This window comes from Anoplophora glabripennis, unplaced genomic scaffold, assembly GCF_000390285.2.
Source record: "Anoplophora glabripennis isolate ALB-LARVAE unplaced genomic scaffold, Agla_2.0 scaffold748, whole genome shotgun sequence".
In the NCBI taxonomy this organism is placed as follows: domain Eukaryota; kingdom Metazoa; phylum Arthropoda; class Insecta; order Coleoptera; family Cerambycidae; genus Anoplophora; species Anoplophora glabripennis.
The window spans coordinates 154,925-172,197 of NW_019417132.1; the positions used below are offsets into that span (position 1 = coordinate 154,925).

At 33.5% G+C, this 17,273-nt stretch overlaps 1 protein-coding gene across 1 annotated transcript in view; it reads right to left on the reverse strand.

Annotated features, from left to right (window-relative positions):
- Window positions 1–17,273, reverse strand: part of LOC108913581 — a 68,457-nt gene that overhangs the window by 15,996 nt on the left and 35,188 nt on the right. Inside the window, exons 3-5 of the mRNA XM_018719147.1 lie at window positions 5,719–5,928; window positions 2,069–2,256; window positions 1,754–1,866 (exon numbers count right to left, since the gene is read on the reverse strand). Coding sequence (XP_018574663.1) covers window positions 1,754–1,866; window positions 2,069–2,256; window positions 5,719–5,928 — 511 coding nt within the window. The remainder of the gene's footprint in view (window positions 1–1,753; window positions 1,867–2,068; window positions 2,257–5,718; window positions 5,929–17,273) is intronic.

The window sequence follows — 17,273 nt, forward strand, 5'->3', positions numbered from 1 at the left end:
TACGGTGAGCAGCGAATTTTTCTATTTTAGTTTATTATCTCCTATCCAAGAGCTATATAATTGATTTGAGGGTTCATTTGTTGAAGCATTTGAAAAGTCGCTACGACCTACGTGGCGTCATTCACCGGCACCGGCGTTTAAAATTTTTCGAGGACTCTTGCCACTTACAATGCCAGACAAGTTCGTGTATAAACTGCAGATATGGCAACAGCTATCAATACTTTTTCGTCGCAGGACATTTTAGCTATTACTCATCAGTAGCTTATGTGAAAAAATCCCAAACGCTGGTAATCACCGTCCGTCTGAAACAGGACTAGTTGGAATAAGTAATTTCCTTTACATATATCGAATTTATTACAAAGTAGTATTAAATAACAATTTAGTAAATATTTTACCATAGAGAAAAGTGGTCTCTCTCGAATCAAGTGATGTAAGATTTTCATAAGAGCGATGTGTGTTAGAGATACTGTTATTATTTCAGTTCACACAAAGCTTTAAAGTCTGTTCTGTCACTTTCAGAACCACACTTCGTGGTTGAAAGGCAAGGACCTCATAGGGTTGAAACAAAAGATATGATTATAAGCAGACTTATAATCTCAAACAACTAGTAGGCAATGATACGTTTCAGGACTGTTAGTGAAAAAATATTCCCCGCCTACTATTTTTCAAAGGAATTCCAGGTATTCAAAGGACTCGCCTGGCTTACGAATTCAAGATGGACTAGGACCCAAGGAAAATATCTGTGGTGTGTAACCAGAAATGAATTTATTTTATCCTTTGGGGGAGTACACCACAGCATTTCAGACTGAGGTATCTACTTGTGGGCAAGAAAATTTCAGAGATATACAGGGTGTTAATTAAATATGTCGGCAAGCTTTTGATTTTTCGAATGATTTTAGTCCAAAAATAGTATATAATATAGGTACGCAAACAGATAGTTTTCGAGATATTTGAAAAAGAAATTCACCTTCTCTAAAATATCTATGAAGACGTTTAATGTAGAATGATAAAACTATTTGTAACTCCTAGTGATGTTTCCAAGAGAAAAGATGAGTATTCGTTTTTCGAATAAAATTTTCAAAATATTCAGAACTTCTGGGGTTTTCAATGAGAGCGACTTCAGGTATCTCCGCCACTGGTATTTATACCCGATTTCAGTGGAGAGGAGCTCCAATTTCCGCGATCTGTGTGCATTGGGCTTTGATAACGGTCCTGCCGTTATTTAGTAATAATTAATTAGTTTGATATTATGTTTAACCGGATAAATGCCGAGTTGAACAAAATATAGCTAGTTTTACATATTTGTAATCCATTGAACCTGGACTACTCTACCGAGCAACCCGGACAGGACAGACCCCTTTCTCCTCAAAGGCGTAGTCCCCACAATTATTTATCATATAACGTTCTTAATCTGTTAAATTTGATCGTTTACAAATAGCCTGATTATTAACAAATTACAGCACTGGTCATCTCTCTTTTTGTATACGATAAGTAAATATAGGAATGGGTGCTTGTAACAAGAGTACATTTCAAGTGCGCGCGCGTAGGCTAAACCTATTACAATTTCCATGCAGATAATACATAAAATTACTATACCAGATTAAGAACATGTGAAAATTGTGGTTTAGTTTGTTTATGAGGCTTACTGCCTAATATTTTGAAACTCGAATATCGCATTGCATATGCAAAATGTAACGAATGTATTAATGTCGACATATATTTTATTCTGCTTTATAAAATCTACTTTGCTTACCCTATGTATAGTTCTTGGACTTAAATTGATATGACTTGGTGGAAGAGGTTTTCGTCCTAGACCTATTTCAGTTTGTGTCGCTTGTGTCTTCATTGGAGCTCTTTTGATTTTATCTAAAATAATAAAATAATAAAATAACATCCATCAGTTCCCTATTCGAGAAATGAAATATTTTTACTGAAATAGAAGTACAAACAATAGAGAAAATATGCTTAAGAGGTTAAGTATTTTAGTATCTATAGATTATTTAAAATGAACGAAGTAAGCAATTGTGCGTAAGATAATGCATTTAAGAAAAAAAATAAAAAAAATTACCCATAATCACAATGTTTTCTGATTCAGGTTGTTTTGTAATAGGTTGGAGTTCAGTCTTTCTTACGTCTAGAAGACGTTCTTGACTTCTTGTAACTCTATTAAGCTGGCTTGTTGAGGAACTTAATGATGATATAGCATCGTCGAAACTAGCAAGTGTATGAGACCTGGCGAAACTTACATGTTTTTTGCTAGAAAACAAAATAAATACACGTACAATTAGATTTTACGCAGAAAAGTAATATACAGGGTGTCCGCAAATTTCACCGAAAATAAATAAATACGATCTACGAAAAAAAAGTTAAATAAAAACTTTTTGTTGCCAAAAGTTTTAAGTCAAAAATAAATCTAATTTAATTAATAACTTCATAACCTTTTTACCGATCGCGTTAAAATTTGGGACATTTATTTGAACTACTATGGCGTATTATTTCTTAAAGCTTTAGTCAAATCGATATACTGGGTGATAGTTTTCTCCGGTTGCCTCTCCTTTTTAGCGGTCAAAACTTTTACAATGGTCGTATTTTTTTTAAATGGGCAGCAACGTTGAAAAGGCCGTTTCATTTACAATAAAATTGTCTCTTGAGAAAATCTCCTACAGAAAGCCATTCTTGAGAAAAATGTCATTATTGGCAGGTCTGTACGTTTCGGTTTGCGTAGCAGTGTCACGGATTTAAAACTTTGAGTTCAGTAGCCGATGAAAACAAGATGTTGATTGCTGTGGCTATCAAGTAATGTCATTATTGTCGTGTTGCTTTAGCATTCTCATCACTCCACACATGCAAATTATGAAGTGTCCGCAGTGTATCAAGACAATGTGTCTAAAACTAATGTTCACAAAATTATAAAAAAGCAACTTCTTCGACCATTTCATTTAACTCCTGCTCAAAAACTTTAGATCCCAACGCACATTTACAATTTTGCCCTTGGTTGGTAAATGGCTTCACAGAAGATAATATTTTGCTTCAAAAATTGTTTTGTACCGATGAATCTTGTTTTACAACGAACGGATTTGTAAATTTTCATAATTTTCATGTGTAGAGCGATGAGAACCCTAAAGAGACGACAATAATGACATTACCCGATAGCCACAGCAATCAACATCTTGTTTTCATCGCCTACTGGACTCAAAGTTTTAAATCCGTGACCTGCTACGCAAACTGAAACATACACACTTGCAAATAACGCCATTTTTCTTAATTTCTGTAGGCGATTTTCTCAAGAGACAATAAATAAAAATTGAAATAAAACGACCTTTCCAATGTTGCTGCCCGTTTTAAAAAAATACGACTACTACTGTAAAAGTTTTGACCGCTAAAAGGAAGAGGTAACCGGAGAAAACTATCACCCAGTATATCGATTTGACTAATTTTTTTAAGAAATAATACGCCATAATAGTCCAAATAAATGTGCCAAATTTTAACGCGATCGGTAAAAGGATTATGAAGTTATTAATTAAATTAGTTTCATTTTTGACAACTTTGAATGCTTGGAACGAGAAAACCAAAAATTTTTTATTCAACTTTTTTTCGTAGATCGTATTTATTTATCGTTGTGAATATGCAGTCAAACATTGTCGGTGAAATTTGCGGACACCCTGTATTTAAACTAATAAATTTACTTAAAATAAATAGAACACATTTCTCATTGAGGCGAAATTTTGTTAAAACCCAGGGTATTCTTAATTTTTTTTTATCGTGACAGGGATTTAAATTTTTTTATATTTAATTTGAAGTGTGGAAAAATACCTAAATAAGAGAGACTACCTACTTAAGAAACGTAACAAAAAATACAATTTTGAATGAAGTCAGTCAGGTTCATGCAGATGAGACTCGACAGGAAATTTGTAGAATAAAGAAGGTGAAACCAACAAAACCCAATATCTCAAGAGAAGAACGTAGGGCTCTCTGGAAATAAAATGCGACTTTTGTTCTGAACACCAAAGACTATAGAGAGAAATTCAACTTCTTGACTCCAGATGTCTATAAGTTTGTTAGCGCGAAATCAAACATCAAGAGTTGACAAACATTTATTAGGTTATTGAAGAAAAGTTCCTGGGACTAGCAGGTTACTAAGAGCCTGCAACCTTCCGATAGCCGCTCCCACGTCTATATGAGCTGCCTAGGATCCTTAAATCGAATGCCCCCATCGTCCGATAGTTAGCGAAAGCACTTTCGTGATATTCTATAGACTCTCACTATAAGTGACTCAGACATCTTGGTTAGTTTTGATATGGAGTTGTTCACCAAGGCACCAATTAAAGACACATTGGAACTATTAAAACCTTTGTACTCACCGAAGGAGTTCCTTATTTGAGCTTTGTGTAGCTTCTTGTTACTTTTTATGGAAATGACATATCGATGGTGTTGTCATGGAAACTCCCCTGGGTTTGGTTATGACAAATTCTTTCATAGAACACTTTGAAACATTGGAAACAACTGAACTCGAACACCACATTGGTGCTGGTATGTAGAAGATACATTATTTGACCGCATGGTAAGGACAGCCTTCACGGTTTCCTAAACGACTTGAATGACCATCATTCAAACTTTCGGTTCATTATGGGGAAGGAAAAGGGGGGACAATTGACATAGCGTTTATAGTGAATGCACCCACTGAACGATACCTACACCAAGGAATGTAGGAAGGCTTATATGTATAGGCATGACAAAGAGATCGGTTATAACAAGAAGAAAGGACCATGAGACTGAATCAGCCATCGCCCAACATGCGTTAGACAATAGCGTTAGATAATACAAAAAATATACAGGATGAACTTTTTTAAGTGACTATAAATGAACTAAATTTTTTTCAATATTCTCAATAGTACCTATTGTAATTTTGATTTCAAAAGTCTGTAAACTTTCAGTATTATGTGTTGTATATCCAAAATAAATTGATTCCTACAAATGGTTTCAAATCCGAAATTTTTAACTGAGTATTCCGTACTCGCTTAGGTTAGTTATCCCATTCTGTCACTATAGCATGTACAGTTCATCATGAAAGACTCTACTTAGATAAATATACGGGGAGACCCGTAATAGATGTTGCAAAACATATTGCGATAAATAGAAATGGGAAATTATGAAAAAATTCTCAATAAACTTTTTGGTTATTAGAACCTGTTTACGGCTGTATGGCCCTGCAGAGTTCTGAAATTCTTTGCAATTCCGAAACGATCTTATATTAAACCTTAAAATTTGCAGGTATAGTGCAACCATAAACATTTGCAACCGGCTATATTATTCGACAAGACTTGTCTATGTATTAAAAAAATGATTTATAATTTATTTACAAAAATAATGTTGCTACCCCATTTCTACGCCATTGATCATTTTATTTTATGACAATACTCGTATATTATTTGCCGAAACGTTTGAGAAGCACTAATAATTTTAAATTTCGTATTGAACATGTATGCCGTCTGTATCTACTTGTTAATATTTACATTTTTAAATATTTTAGGGGACCCAAACCATAGGATCACCTCTGTAACAGAATACAATAGGCACCGGATGGTTTATTTTGCTATCAAATCATTTACGATACGACTTACAGATACGACTCTAGGATTTGAACCGTCTGTACTAAATGAATTAAAGTGTTTGTTTTCATATTAACTGAGTTATTGATTCTCACCATGTTCAACTTACCCTGGTATTATCGATGAAGGTGGTGTTATTTGTTGAGGATGGAAACTATGTTCCATTATTGATCTCGGCTTTTCTAATCCAATTGATTCGTCGTCAGAAGGCATCCACGTGTATCTGCTGGGATCAATGGTTACTTTCCGACGAAAATAAGAACTTTTCAAGTCTTCGTCATAGAAATACATCTCCGGCATTATAGGACCCCATGGATTCCTAAAAATTAAACAGGAATATTTATATAAAATTATGTTCCTCTTCTAACTTATAAAAAACAAGAAAAACGATTAAATGTCGAATTTCAAATACAAACCAAAGCTGTTTTTTTCAGCGCCCTCTCCGTTGAATCCACGTATCGTATAATTTCATATCAGTGAATAGGTACGAGAAAACGTTGAATATTGTAATATTAAAAAAATGATATAACACGTAGTGAATCACATTTGCACCTTTATTCCTGTTCAGAAGGCCGATCTTATTGGTATTTACCAATGGCGTGTTGTGGCAGTTTTAAAATGAAATAATTTGTGTATAATTATAGAGTGGCGTAAAGACGACATGATGAATTCCATAAAAACCTATAGGAAATATAAAACTCATTTGGGATGCGAAAAATCAGATTATTTCAAATAGATTGCAAGACCAAGATGCTTAGGAGGAAATTGTTAAGCAAATTGGTCGGTCGATTGATGTCGGTTGATGAGTGCAAAAAGAAAATGGAATCTTTTGGCAGCCCATAAGAGGAACTAGAAAAGCTAGGTACCGTCAAAATACATTATATTATACTTCTTTGAAAACACCTTATTTTCATCTGTATTAATAATAATGTAAAATGGGTTTTTTCGGGCTGACGCACGGAAACGGCGCACGGAAAAGTTCCCGATTTCCGATCCTTTCCGTGCGCTGAATAAAAATACTAAATATACAGGGTGTCCCAATGTCAAATTTACCAGGGGGTAGACCAGACCAAAATAAGATTAAAATTCTTATAAAATATTTTTCTACGATGCACTCTGAGTACCTGTCATTATAAAAAACAAAGTTGTTTACAAGCATGTCAAAATTAATTACAGTGCTCGAAGTCACAAGAAACTAAATTTACAAAACATCAAGATATTAAATATTATGAAATTTTGCCACAACGAATATACCGATATAATATTTGTCTATGGTTTCTATGATGGAAATTCATTTGTGGCCTCACGAAAGCATCTACGCAGGTTCCCAACCAGAAGGCAATCTTCACACCACGTATTCCAACGAGTTTTCCAAGGAGTCTGTGAGACTGGGAGTGTTAAAATTGGAAACACCAGAATAAGAGGTTATTTGGAGGATGCAAACATTTTAGAAGAAAATGTAATAGCTGCTGTCGTTGATGATCTCTCCACCAGTCTCCGAAGAATATCAACGAAAGTAGGTATTCCACGAAGCAGCGTCTGAAGAATTTTAAACCGAGAAGAACTGCATCCATACCACCTACTTAAAGTACAAACTTTGCAATGACGAAAATTTCCATCAAAAGATATTGTGGAGTAATGATACTATCTTTACGAGAAATGATATAAATAATTTAAAAAATTTTGATGTCTGATCCATTGAAAACCTCCGCGTTTCTTAGAAAATTCTCCATAAACGTCTGGGGAGGAATCTTCAACGGAGTCATTCTGCATCCTCAAATTATTGTAGACCGTTTGAATTCAGATACACGGATTTTTTATAAAATATTGTTGATGGCGTAGTAGATGACATTCCATTAACTTTGCGAAATCAAATATACTAACAAGATGGAGAACTTTTCATTTACATTTAAGTTCATTTTTGTTCATAAAGTATATCATAAAGTTTTTGCGGGCTACCACATTCCTTTGTCACAGCTTAATACATTTGTTATCTTCTATTTCATTTATACCGGGTGGCTGGTGTACAATTTATATTACAATTTAAACTCGTTCCAACTGAAATTGTATTCAATTCATTTATAATTATTAAATTTTTTCCATTTATAATAAATTAGTTACATTTGTACTTTACATTTAATATGTCTAATAAAATCAAACAAACGCGTGCTATACGTGAACTCTCTATAGATCAGTTGACTGAATTATACGATTTAGCACAGACAGCTATCGATGACAGTAATTCACTTCCTTCATTTAAAATTCAATATAATGATATAGAAAAGGTCTATGAAGAGTTTGAACGCCATCACGCATCTATAATTACTGCTCTGTCCGTTACTGAAAATGCTGATTTGGCTCCAGATAAAGAAGTTAGAAAAACTTTTATGAAAATGTACTATTCAATTAAGACAACATTTCATGATTTATTTGAAAATACTCAATCAAATGCAGCATATTTGAATAATCGTTCTTTTTCAAATATTCAATTGCCAAAAATTACGTTTCCAGCATTCGACGGGAGTTACAAAGATTGGCCGAATTTCATTGATTTGTATTCTTCTCTCATTCATAATAATAAGTCTCTTTCTAATATAGAAAAGTTTCATTATCTACTTTCGGCTCTAAAACGGTTCTCAACGAGAACCTCTAGGTCTGGTAAAATCCATACAGTTATCTAATGATAATTATATAATTGCATATAATATGTTAACAGATCGTTACCAGAATAAAAGAATTCTTGCGAATGCATGTTGGCAAGAAATATTAAATGCACCTAAATTAAACTTTGAATCTCCTCAAGCTCTTAGAAAATTATTAGACACTTTTCAAGAAAACTTAGCATCACTTAAAAATTTAAATTTGCCTGTAGATAGTTGGGACTTTATATTATTTCAGTTATTAATACAAAAATTAGATGCTGCTTCAGTTAAACATTTTAAATTACAAGAAAATTGTAATAATATTCCATCTTACAGAATTTTATATGACTTTTTATTCAAACAGTGTACAGCTCTTGAATCAGTGGCTTTGTCTTCTCAAAAATGTATTTCTAATTCTAATACGCACTCTTCAGAAAAATCATGACCTCTCGTAATAAACCTAGCTCTTCGTTTTTGATTACAAATAAAGATGCTAATTCTTCCAATGTTATTTGCACCTTTTGTGGCTCTACCCATTCTCTCCTAAAATGTCCCTCATTTATTTCGAAATCTCCACAAGAGAGATTTCAAGTCGCAAAAGAAAAAAATTGGTGCAGAAATTGCCTTCATTCAACGCACAGTGCAAATAACTGCCGTTCACAATTTTCCTGTCGTGTTTGTAAATCTCGACATCATACTTTACTACATTTTCCACGTGAACGATCTTCGTCCCTACAGCCTCAAGTGATTACTTCTAATACACTTGATGTGGATTCAGCAAATCATATTTCTGTTAGTAGTCCTTCTCATTCAGAGCAAGTTAATTCGCTTACTAGTCTTGTCGGTTCCAATAATACTACTAATCTACTTCCAACAGCTATTGTTGAAATATTAGATTCTCGAGGATTTTATCAAAAGGTTCGCGTTCTGCTTGATGGAGGAAGTCAACCAAACTTTATTACACAAACTTGTGCCAATCGTCTTGGGTTGAATACAAAAACAATATCTCACGCTATTTTCGGTCTAGGACAAATGTCTTCATCAGCGTCTAAGTCAGTTGAATGTTAAATTCGACCTCGTGGTCAAGTTTCTCCAGTATTTAACGCTGATGCTTTAGTAATATCAAAAATTTGTTTCGACATGCCAAACGTCCCTATTGCTGTGGAAACACCTTCATAACATAGATCTAGCAGATCCGAGTTTCAATATCCCCGGTAATATCGATATGCTCTTGGGCGTTGACATATTTTCCCAAATATTAGAAGATGGTCGCATCAATGGTAATCATGACAAACCTTTCGCCTTTAAGACTACATTTGGTTGGATTATTATGGGCAAGGTAAAATGTTCTACTGTGAATTCAGTGTGGTCGTTTTTTGCATCTACTGATTTTTCATTGGACACCATTCTTAAAAAATTTTGGGAACTTGATGAAATACCTTAAATGGTCAAGGCATCTCCTGAAGATTTATTATATGAACAGAATTTCAGCTCAAATTATGCTCATGATATATCTGGTAGATATACAGTGGCTTTACCATTATTTGGATAGCAACCATATGGAAAAGGTATTTAATCTCCCGGAAAATCCCTATAAATTATATTACATTCCTCATCACTGCGTTTTTCGGATAGTACTACAACTAAATTAAGAGTAGTATTCGATGCATCTTGTAGAACTTCAGATAATATCTCTTTGAATGATTGTTTACTAATTGGTCCAAAGTTACAAAAAGATATCGTTTCTATTCTTCCAAATTTCAGATTACATAAGATTGTATTTACGGCCGATATAAAACAAATGTATCGACAAATTTGGATACGACCAGATCATAGGGGCTATCTGGAGATTTTCTCCTTCTGAACCTTTACAGCAATTTCGTTTGAAAACTGTTACTTAGGGTGTATCGTCTTCTCCCTATTTAGCACTACGCACTTTGATTCAACTTGGTAATGATGAAATTCAACACATTCCCCTCGCTGCTAAGGTACTTTCTTCTGATATTTACATGGATGATATCGTCACTGATTGTGACACAATAGAAAACGCTAAACTTCTTCAACAAGACCTTATCAAGCTACTCGAACGAGGTCAATTCCAATTAAGAAAATGGAGTAGTAATCACCCCAGCCTTCTATCTGACATTCCCATTTCCTAACATGCTCAACAATCCTTATCTTTTGATGATGAAAATTCTGTAGTGAAAATTTTGGGTCTAAAATGGTTTCCCTCACATGATTATTTCTCTTATTCTGTTTCTCAAATCGATAGGGCCTGTACTAAAAGATTCATACTTTCTGATCTGGCAAAAGGTTTTGATCCTCTTTGATCCTCCCCTAACAATCTTTGCAAAACGTCTGATGCAACACCTTTGCAGTTTAGGTTTACGTTGGGATGAGACCTTTTCAAACGATGTTGTCAATAGTTGGCAAAAATATCAAGCTCAATTAGCTTCTTTATCAACTCTCAAAATTCCTAGATGCATAGTTCCAACACATTTAAAAAAATGCGAATTACATGGATTCGCTGATAATTCGGAAAAGGGCTATGCAGCTGTCATATACTTCTTATTTTCTAGCCCTTATGAAATTCCTCACGTTTCCTTTGTTTATGCCAAGTCCAAAGTAGGTCCTTTGAAAAAATTTTCAATTCCACGCTTAGAGCTTTGCGCAGCAATGTTGCTCGCTGATATGATTTCATTTATTCTTAATATTTATTCAGAAAAATTATATTTTCAAAATGCTTATGCCTGGTCTGATTCTACTACTGTGTTATCCTGGATAAAGTCTTGAAGCTGATATCGCTTCACCAGGACTTTTTCCAAGAGAATTTATTAACAATGTTCAACGGTGGGCAGGGCCTTCATGGCTAAAGTCACCAAAAAACAGTTGGCCAATTTCATCTTATGAAAATAATCCAGCTTCCTTGGAAGAAGAAAAAAGGGTCGTTCTTTCTTCTTTCGTGTCTCTTGATGCCTTGAACTTACTTCTAAAAAAATATTCTTCTCTCGCAATAATTAAACGCATCATTGCCTATTGCCTTCGTTTTATAAATAATGTTCGATTTTGTGATTCCAAATTATTTGGTCCTCTAACTATACATGAGATACATAATGCATTTATTCTTTTGATAAAGCGTGTTCAACATGTATCGTTTTCCGACGATATTGCCAAACTTGAAAAGGGACACCTTGTCAGTAAACCACTTCGAAAACTTAATGTGTTTATTGACAAAAATGGTATTATCAGAGTAGGTGGTCGACTTGCTCATTCTTCATTGTCTTATGATCAAAAGCACTTCTCCCTCGAGTTCATCGTTTATCAGAACTTTTAATCGAAGAAGTACATAAAATTCATCTTCATCCTGATCCGCAGACACTACAGTTTCTTCTTTCCCAGCAAGTCTGGATTTAGTCTGCCAGACGTGCCATTCGTTATTGCCTTTCCAAATGTGTGCGGTGTTTTCGAACAAATCCACGTTCTGTTCAACTCATTATGGGTGACCTACCCACATACCTAAAGAAATATACTGCTTTTCGAAGACTGCGCAGCTACACGGACCATTCAATAAAAGGGGATAGAAAAGACGGCCATTTTTATCTACTCACTTCATCTTCTTCTAAATTTAAAGTGAAGTGAAGTTGTTTTGTGTAATATATTCTATTGTTTATTGAATTACTTTTGAGGTTATTATTTTCGCGATTTTCCTATTTAAACAAGATATAATAGTGTTGTTTTTATGTTAATTTAGTGTTATTGACTTTTAAGAATTATATTTTCTGAATTAAAAAAAATGTCGTGTTTTGTTAGAAGCTGCAAAAATAATAAACGATTTTTACCCGCAAATTCAGATGTTACTTTTCACCGGTATGTTTCACATTCTTATATTTTTTGTTTGCTTTTTATACTGAAGTTGTGTTTTTTTCTATAGATTTACTATTCTCTTTACTATTTTTTGTTTGCTTTTTATACTGAAGTTGTGTTTTTTTCTATAGATTTCTTAAAAATGATGAAAGATTTCGTCAACATCTTGGAATGGGATGAAATGGAATGGTCAAAAACTATGTTTATTTGTTGAGATCATTTTGACAAAGATAACATGAAAACTGGTACGCGGACACTCCTAAAAGAAGAGGCCATTCCTTGTATTAAAGAGAGTAGCGACGAAATTAAATCTTTACCGTCAACTTCAAAAAGTACTGGACCTCTGCCGTCAGCCTCAAGTCTCTGAAATTTCACCACCAATTTTAAAAGTGTCCCAATCTTTGCAAGCAATATTACTACCTATTATTAATAATAATAGATTTTACTCTTTCCTTTTATTTTATTTTATTCAAACTCCAAACTTACCTATTCATTAAAATAAAGAAAATATTTAATAGTCTTAATGTTTAGTCTTCCTTAGCAGGACCTCACTTGTATTTATTTACCGATGAGCAATTGAACTTCGTCTTTTGGGTACACCAGATTTTTTTTCTATATATTTTGTACTACTAGTTTTGTAATTTAATCTCAGGTTATAGCTAATAAAGTCAATTATTATTTTTATTAAATCTTACACAACGATTATTGACAAGTTTACAACAAAGTTGCTAAATTAATGTTTCCTCGCGCAAAGTTATGTGACCATTACAGCTTTCCTGCAAACCGACTGTAAAAACTTTTATAATTTTACGGTTTCATTTGTAAGCAATTTTATTTTGCTTAGTTGACACATATTTAAACTCTGATTTCAGTTCTTAAATAGTTTTAAACTAAAATTCCAAGTTTGATAAATGCATATCTTACATTTGTATTTGCTGCCCACAAAATTTTCGGGTAGTTTAGTGTTTCCACACTAAATAAATTTGTTGGCAATGAGTAGATAAAAATGGCAGCCTCCTATGTTGCACTTGTCAGATGTCTCTCTTGCGTAGTATATTTCTTTAGGTATGTAGACCCATCGCCAACACGTGTAAACCAAATTAAACCTTTTCAGCGTGTGGGAGTTGATTATGCCGCTCCATTTTTCATTACAATAGGCAAGTCGGAGTAAAATCGCAAAAGGCGTACTTGTGCTTGTTTGTTGTGCTTTGCAACCAAGGCAGTTCATCTAGAGCTTGCTTCAGACTTATCTACAGAATGTTTTCTTGCTGCTTTACGACGATTCATTGCCCGTCGAGGTCGTTGCACACAAATATACTCGGATTGCGGTAGTAATTTCGTTGGTTCTCAAAAAGAACTCTCAAAATACATGCAATGTGCCGCAGAACAAGAACAAATTCAATGGTCTTTTAATCCACCCTCTGCGCCTCACTTTGGAGGTATTTGGGAAGCAAACATTAAAAGTGTAAAGTCTCATTTAATTAGAGTCGTAGGAGAACAAATATTAACATACGAAGAGTTTTACACTGTTCTAACTCAAATAGAAGCTATTTTAAACTCTAGGCCTTTGTGCCCTTTAAGTTCAAATCCGAATGAACTTTCTGTCCTAACACCGGGCCATTTTTTAACACTAGAGCCTTTAACTGCTTTACCAGATCCAGATCTGATACATTTATCTCTTAACCGTCTTAGTCGTTGGCAACTATTGCAACGTATGTATTTCGATTTTTGGCGGCGTTGGCACTCCGAATACCTACATACGTTGCAACAGCGTAATAAGTGGAACAAATCGGCAGTTAAAATTGAACCGGGTACAGTAGTTCTTATAAAAATTGAAAATTCACCTCCCTTACAACGGACGTTGGGACGAATAGAGAAACTCCATCCTGGTTCTGATGGAATAGCTCTAGTAGCTACCGTTAGAACAAAACGAGGTTTAATGCAAAGACCATTAGTAAAACTTTGTCCTCTTCCTCAACATAAATTATTATTTCTTGCTACATATGTATACACTTATTTTTTTTATATACGATTTTTTCTTCTTTGATATTTATAATTATACATTTTTTATATATTTTGGTGGGCGATTATGTTGCGACTTCACAGAAAAAATTATTATAAATACAGTTCATATACATATATAAAATAAATTCTCTTTTCTCTTCATTTGTTGCAACCACATGATCGTTTCTATTTTATTCAATTAAATACGAAAATCTTTTTTTTTACGTACTGTTTTTTGTTGGAGATGGCTGGAGTTTATTCGAAAGACTCGACCTAGAAACAAGTGCGTGTTTTGATTCCTACTCTCCAACTCCATAATAAATAGACAGCGGCTTCAAATTCAGGACATCAGAAAGGCCCTTCAAGAACCTAATGAATTTCAACAGTGGTAAGCCATTCCAACCCTTTTATTTGCTTATTTAACCGTTCATACAGTCCACCACTTTTAATAACCGTGGCGTTATAACACCTACCCCTAACGGAAGACAGGTATCTGCGTGGCTCGATTTACATTTTCTAAAACGCTGGATTGGGTTCCCTGACCTCAACCCTCTTAATTTTTTTTACTGGGATCATATAAAGCAACTGGTGTATGTCAAACCCAGTAACACGAGAAACGATTTACTTTAAAAAATTAATGCAGTCGCCGAGCCAATTCAAACAATCGTTGATTTGCAAAGGGTTTACAATTCCCAAACGATGTCAAGCATGCATAATTGAAGTAAAAATTTTATAATGACAGATACCTACTAGATAACAAGAAATAAAATCTTTACATGTATTTTTCTACGAACTAATGCAGTCGATACTTTAGACCCAATTTGTTCGAAAACGGTTCATTTTTGAGCTATGAAATAAGAGCATATTTTTTGTTCAGAATCGATTGCAGATTCAGGAAAACGTAATGAAATTACATTACATAAAATTAGAATATGCTAAAGTTATGAAGACATAACCTTGAGGACAAGTTGGCCTAGGCCGCCCCTGGCGTCAGATCGAAATAAGCACCATGTAGTTTAAATGACCTTTAATAGATGTATACTTCACCCAAAATTACTTAAATCCCGGAAAATTGTTATTATTTTTTTCTAAATAACATCCTGTTACACAGTGAGAGTTCAGTAAAATATTTTATAAGAATTTTAATCTTATTTTGTATGGTCTACCCCCTGGTAAATTTTTGTACGCTGACTCTGGGACACCCTGTATGGCTTTAAAGTAGAAATATACAGCAAAGTAAATTAAATTTAAGAAAGTCTATATGCTATCTGATATTTAACATATACCTATTTTGTATTTTAATCTGTAAATGTTTGAATAAGGACATTTGTAATATTTTTTGACGTTTTGTCCAACCTTATCTGACATAAACAAAATAAATTGAAATAATTTGAAAGTAACCATGGAAACGCACCATACATGCCAAACACTGTATTGTCCACAGATCAAGAAAAGACATAGATACATAATTTATACCTATGTGGCTTGAAGCCAAAATAGTTCATGGGAGGGGTGAGGAAGTTGTGTTTACATTCCCTCATGGGCAGTGGCGTATCATTTTATAGGGGCTGATTGCAACTAAAATAACGAGTTTAATAATTATAATTGTAAATTTTTTTTTCGGCAGATAAAGCCTGTTTTATTTATTAAGGTATCTATGAGATTATTTAACTTTTCTTCAACCTATTTTATTACTTATGAACTTCACAGTCCCCTACATTTACTTCTTCCTGGAATACGGAGATGATCTGACACAATTTTACTCTCATTTATATACAAAAGGAATGATACATAATGAAACAAAGTAATTAAAATTAAATTCTATTTACCCTAGTTTTAATTTTAATAGCTGTATGACACGGTGTAAAATTTGGTATCAACTCTTACATAGAATTTATAAAATTTGTATATAGGAATCTAAAAGATTGACCATATTTTAAAATTATAATTCATTTTATAGAGTCGGTCCATTAACCCTTCCTATCACAAACACATATGTGTGAATTTATATAGAAAACCAAAAATTAGAACAGGTTTAAATATATATTTTATATAGAATTACATGTAAATTTTTACATTGCGTGTTACGGCTATATTACTGGAGTTAAAGTTTGTCCCTAATAAAGCTGTTAATTGGTTTATTTTTTAGGTTGTCCCTATCGAATGAATGTTATGAATGAAAAAAGACAACCAAATTACTCAAATAGAAATTTATTGATTATGAAATAAAATATTTTTTGTTAACTTATGACTTATCCTAAGAATATTATCCTGCATTTTATTACAAAAGTGGTCAGAGTATACATAGGTATATATAGATATTGTTTCTGTATATGGAATTCCTAAGCTTCTAAACCACTGTCTTCTAATTCTAGATGATTTTTTCGGAAATCTGTAACATATAAAAAAATCGATTAAATTTTTTACGCCTTTGTTTATCTGATTTACTAATGCTTTTTGGCACTCAAATTTTGTCAAAGCGAAATATTTAAATTTAACCCCAACAGCTTGTTTTATTGCTACGTCTATGATTATTGTTACTTACTTAAGGAGCGATCGTTGATTTTCTTTCATTTGGTGCATATTGCAAATATAGCACTTCTTCGGCATTGTTCAACACTTTTTTTTCACTGGAAAAAATCTTATTAACAAGCACGAAATCATTAAAAACGCAAAAACATTAGATTACACTACGAAACACAACAATGGCGAACTCAAGTTTTCTGGCAAATGTCAAAATGTGAGCATTGTGAGCGTAAAAGTGGCGCGAAACTTAAATGAACCAATCACAACACGGGGAGTAGTAAATATAAACATGAATCATTTGAGATTCAAACAAATACCCTGAATTATTTATCTATGTATTTTCTTGATCTGTGGTATTGTCAGCGTTGTTTATTTTCTGTCAATTAAATCTATGCCGATAAAATAGTTTACTAGGTCAATGGATAAAATGTATTCAGAAGAAAATCCTGAAATTCCCGATAACATCCTAGTGCAAGCGGCACAAGCAAACGCGAATCTATTACCAGTAAAATCCAAGTCAAGATATGATATGAACACGAATATCAACTTTTTACAGTAAGGCGAAAACTGAACAAAATGAAAAATGTAGGTGACGATATTCTTCTAGTCTACTTTGTCGAAAAAGCTA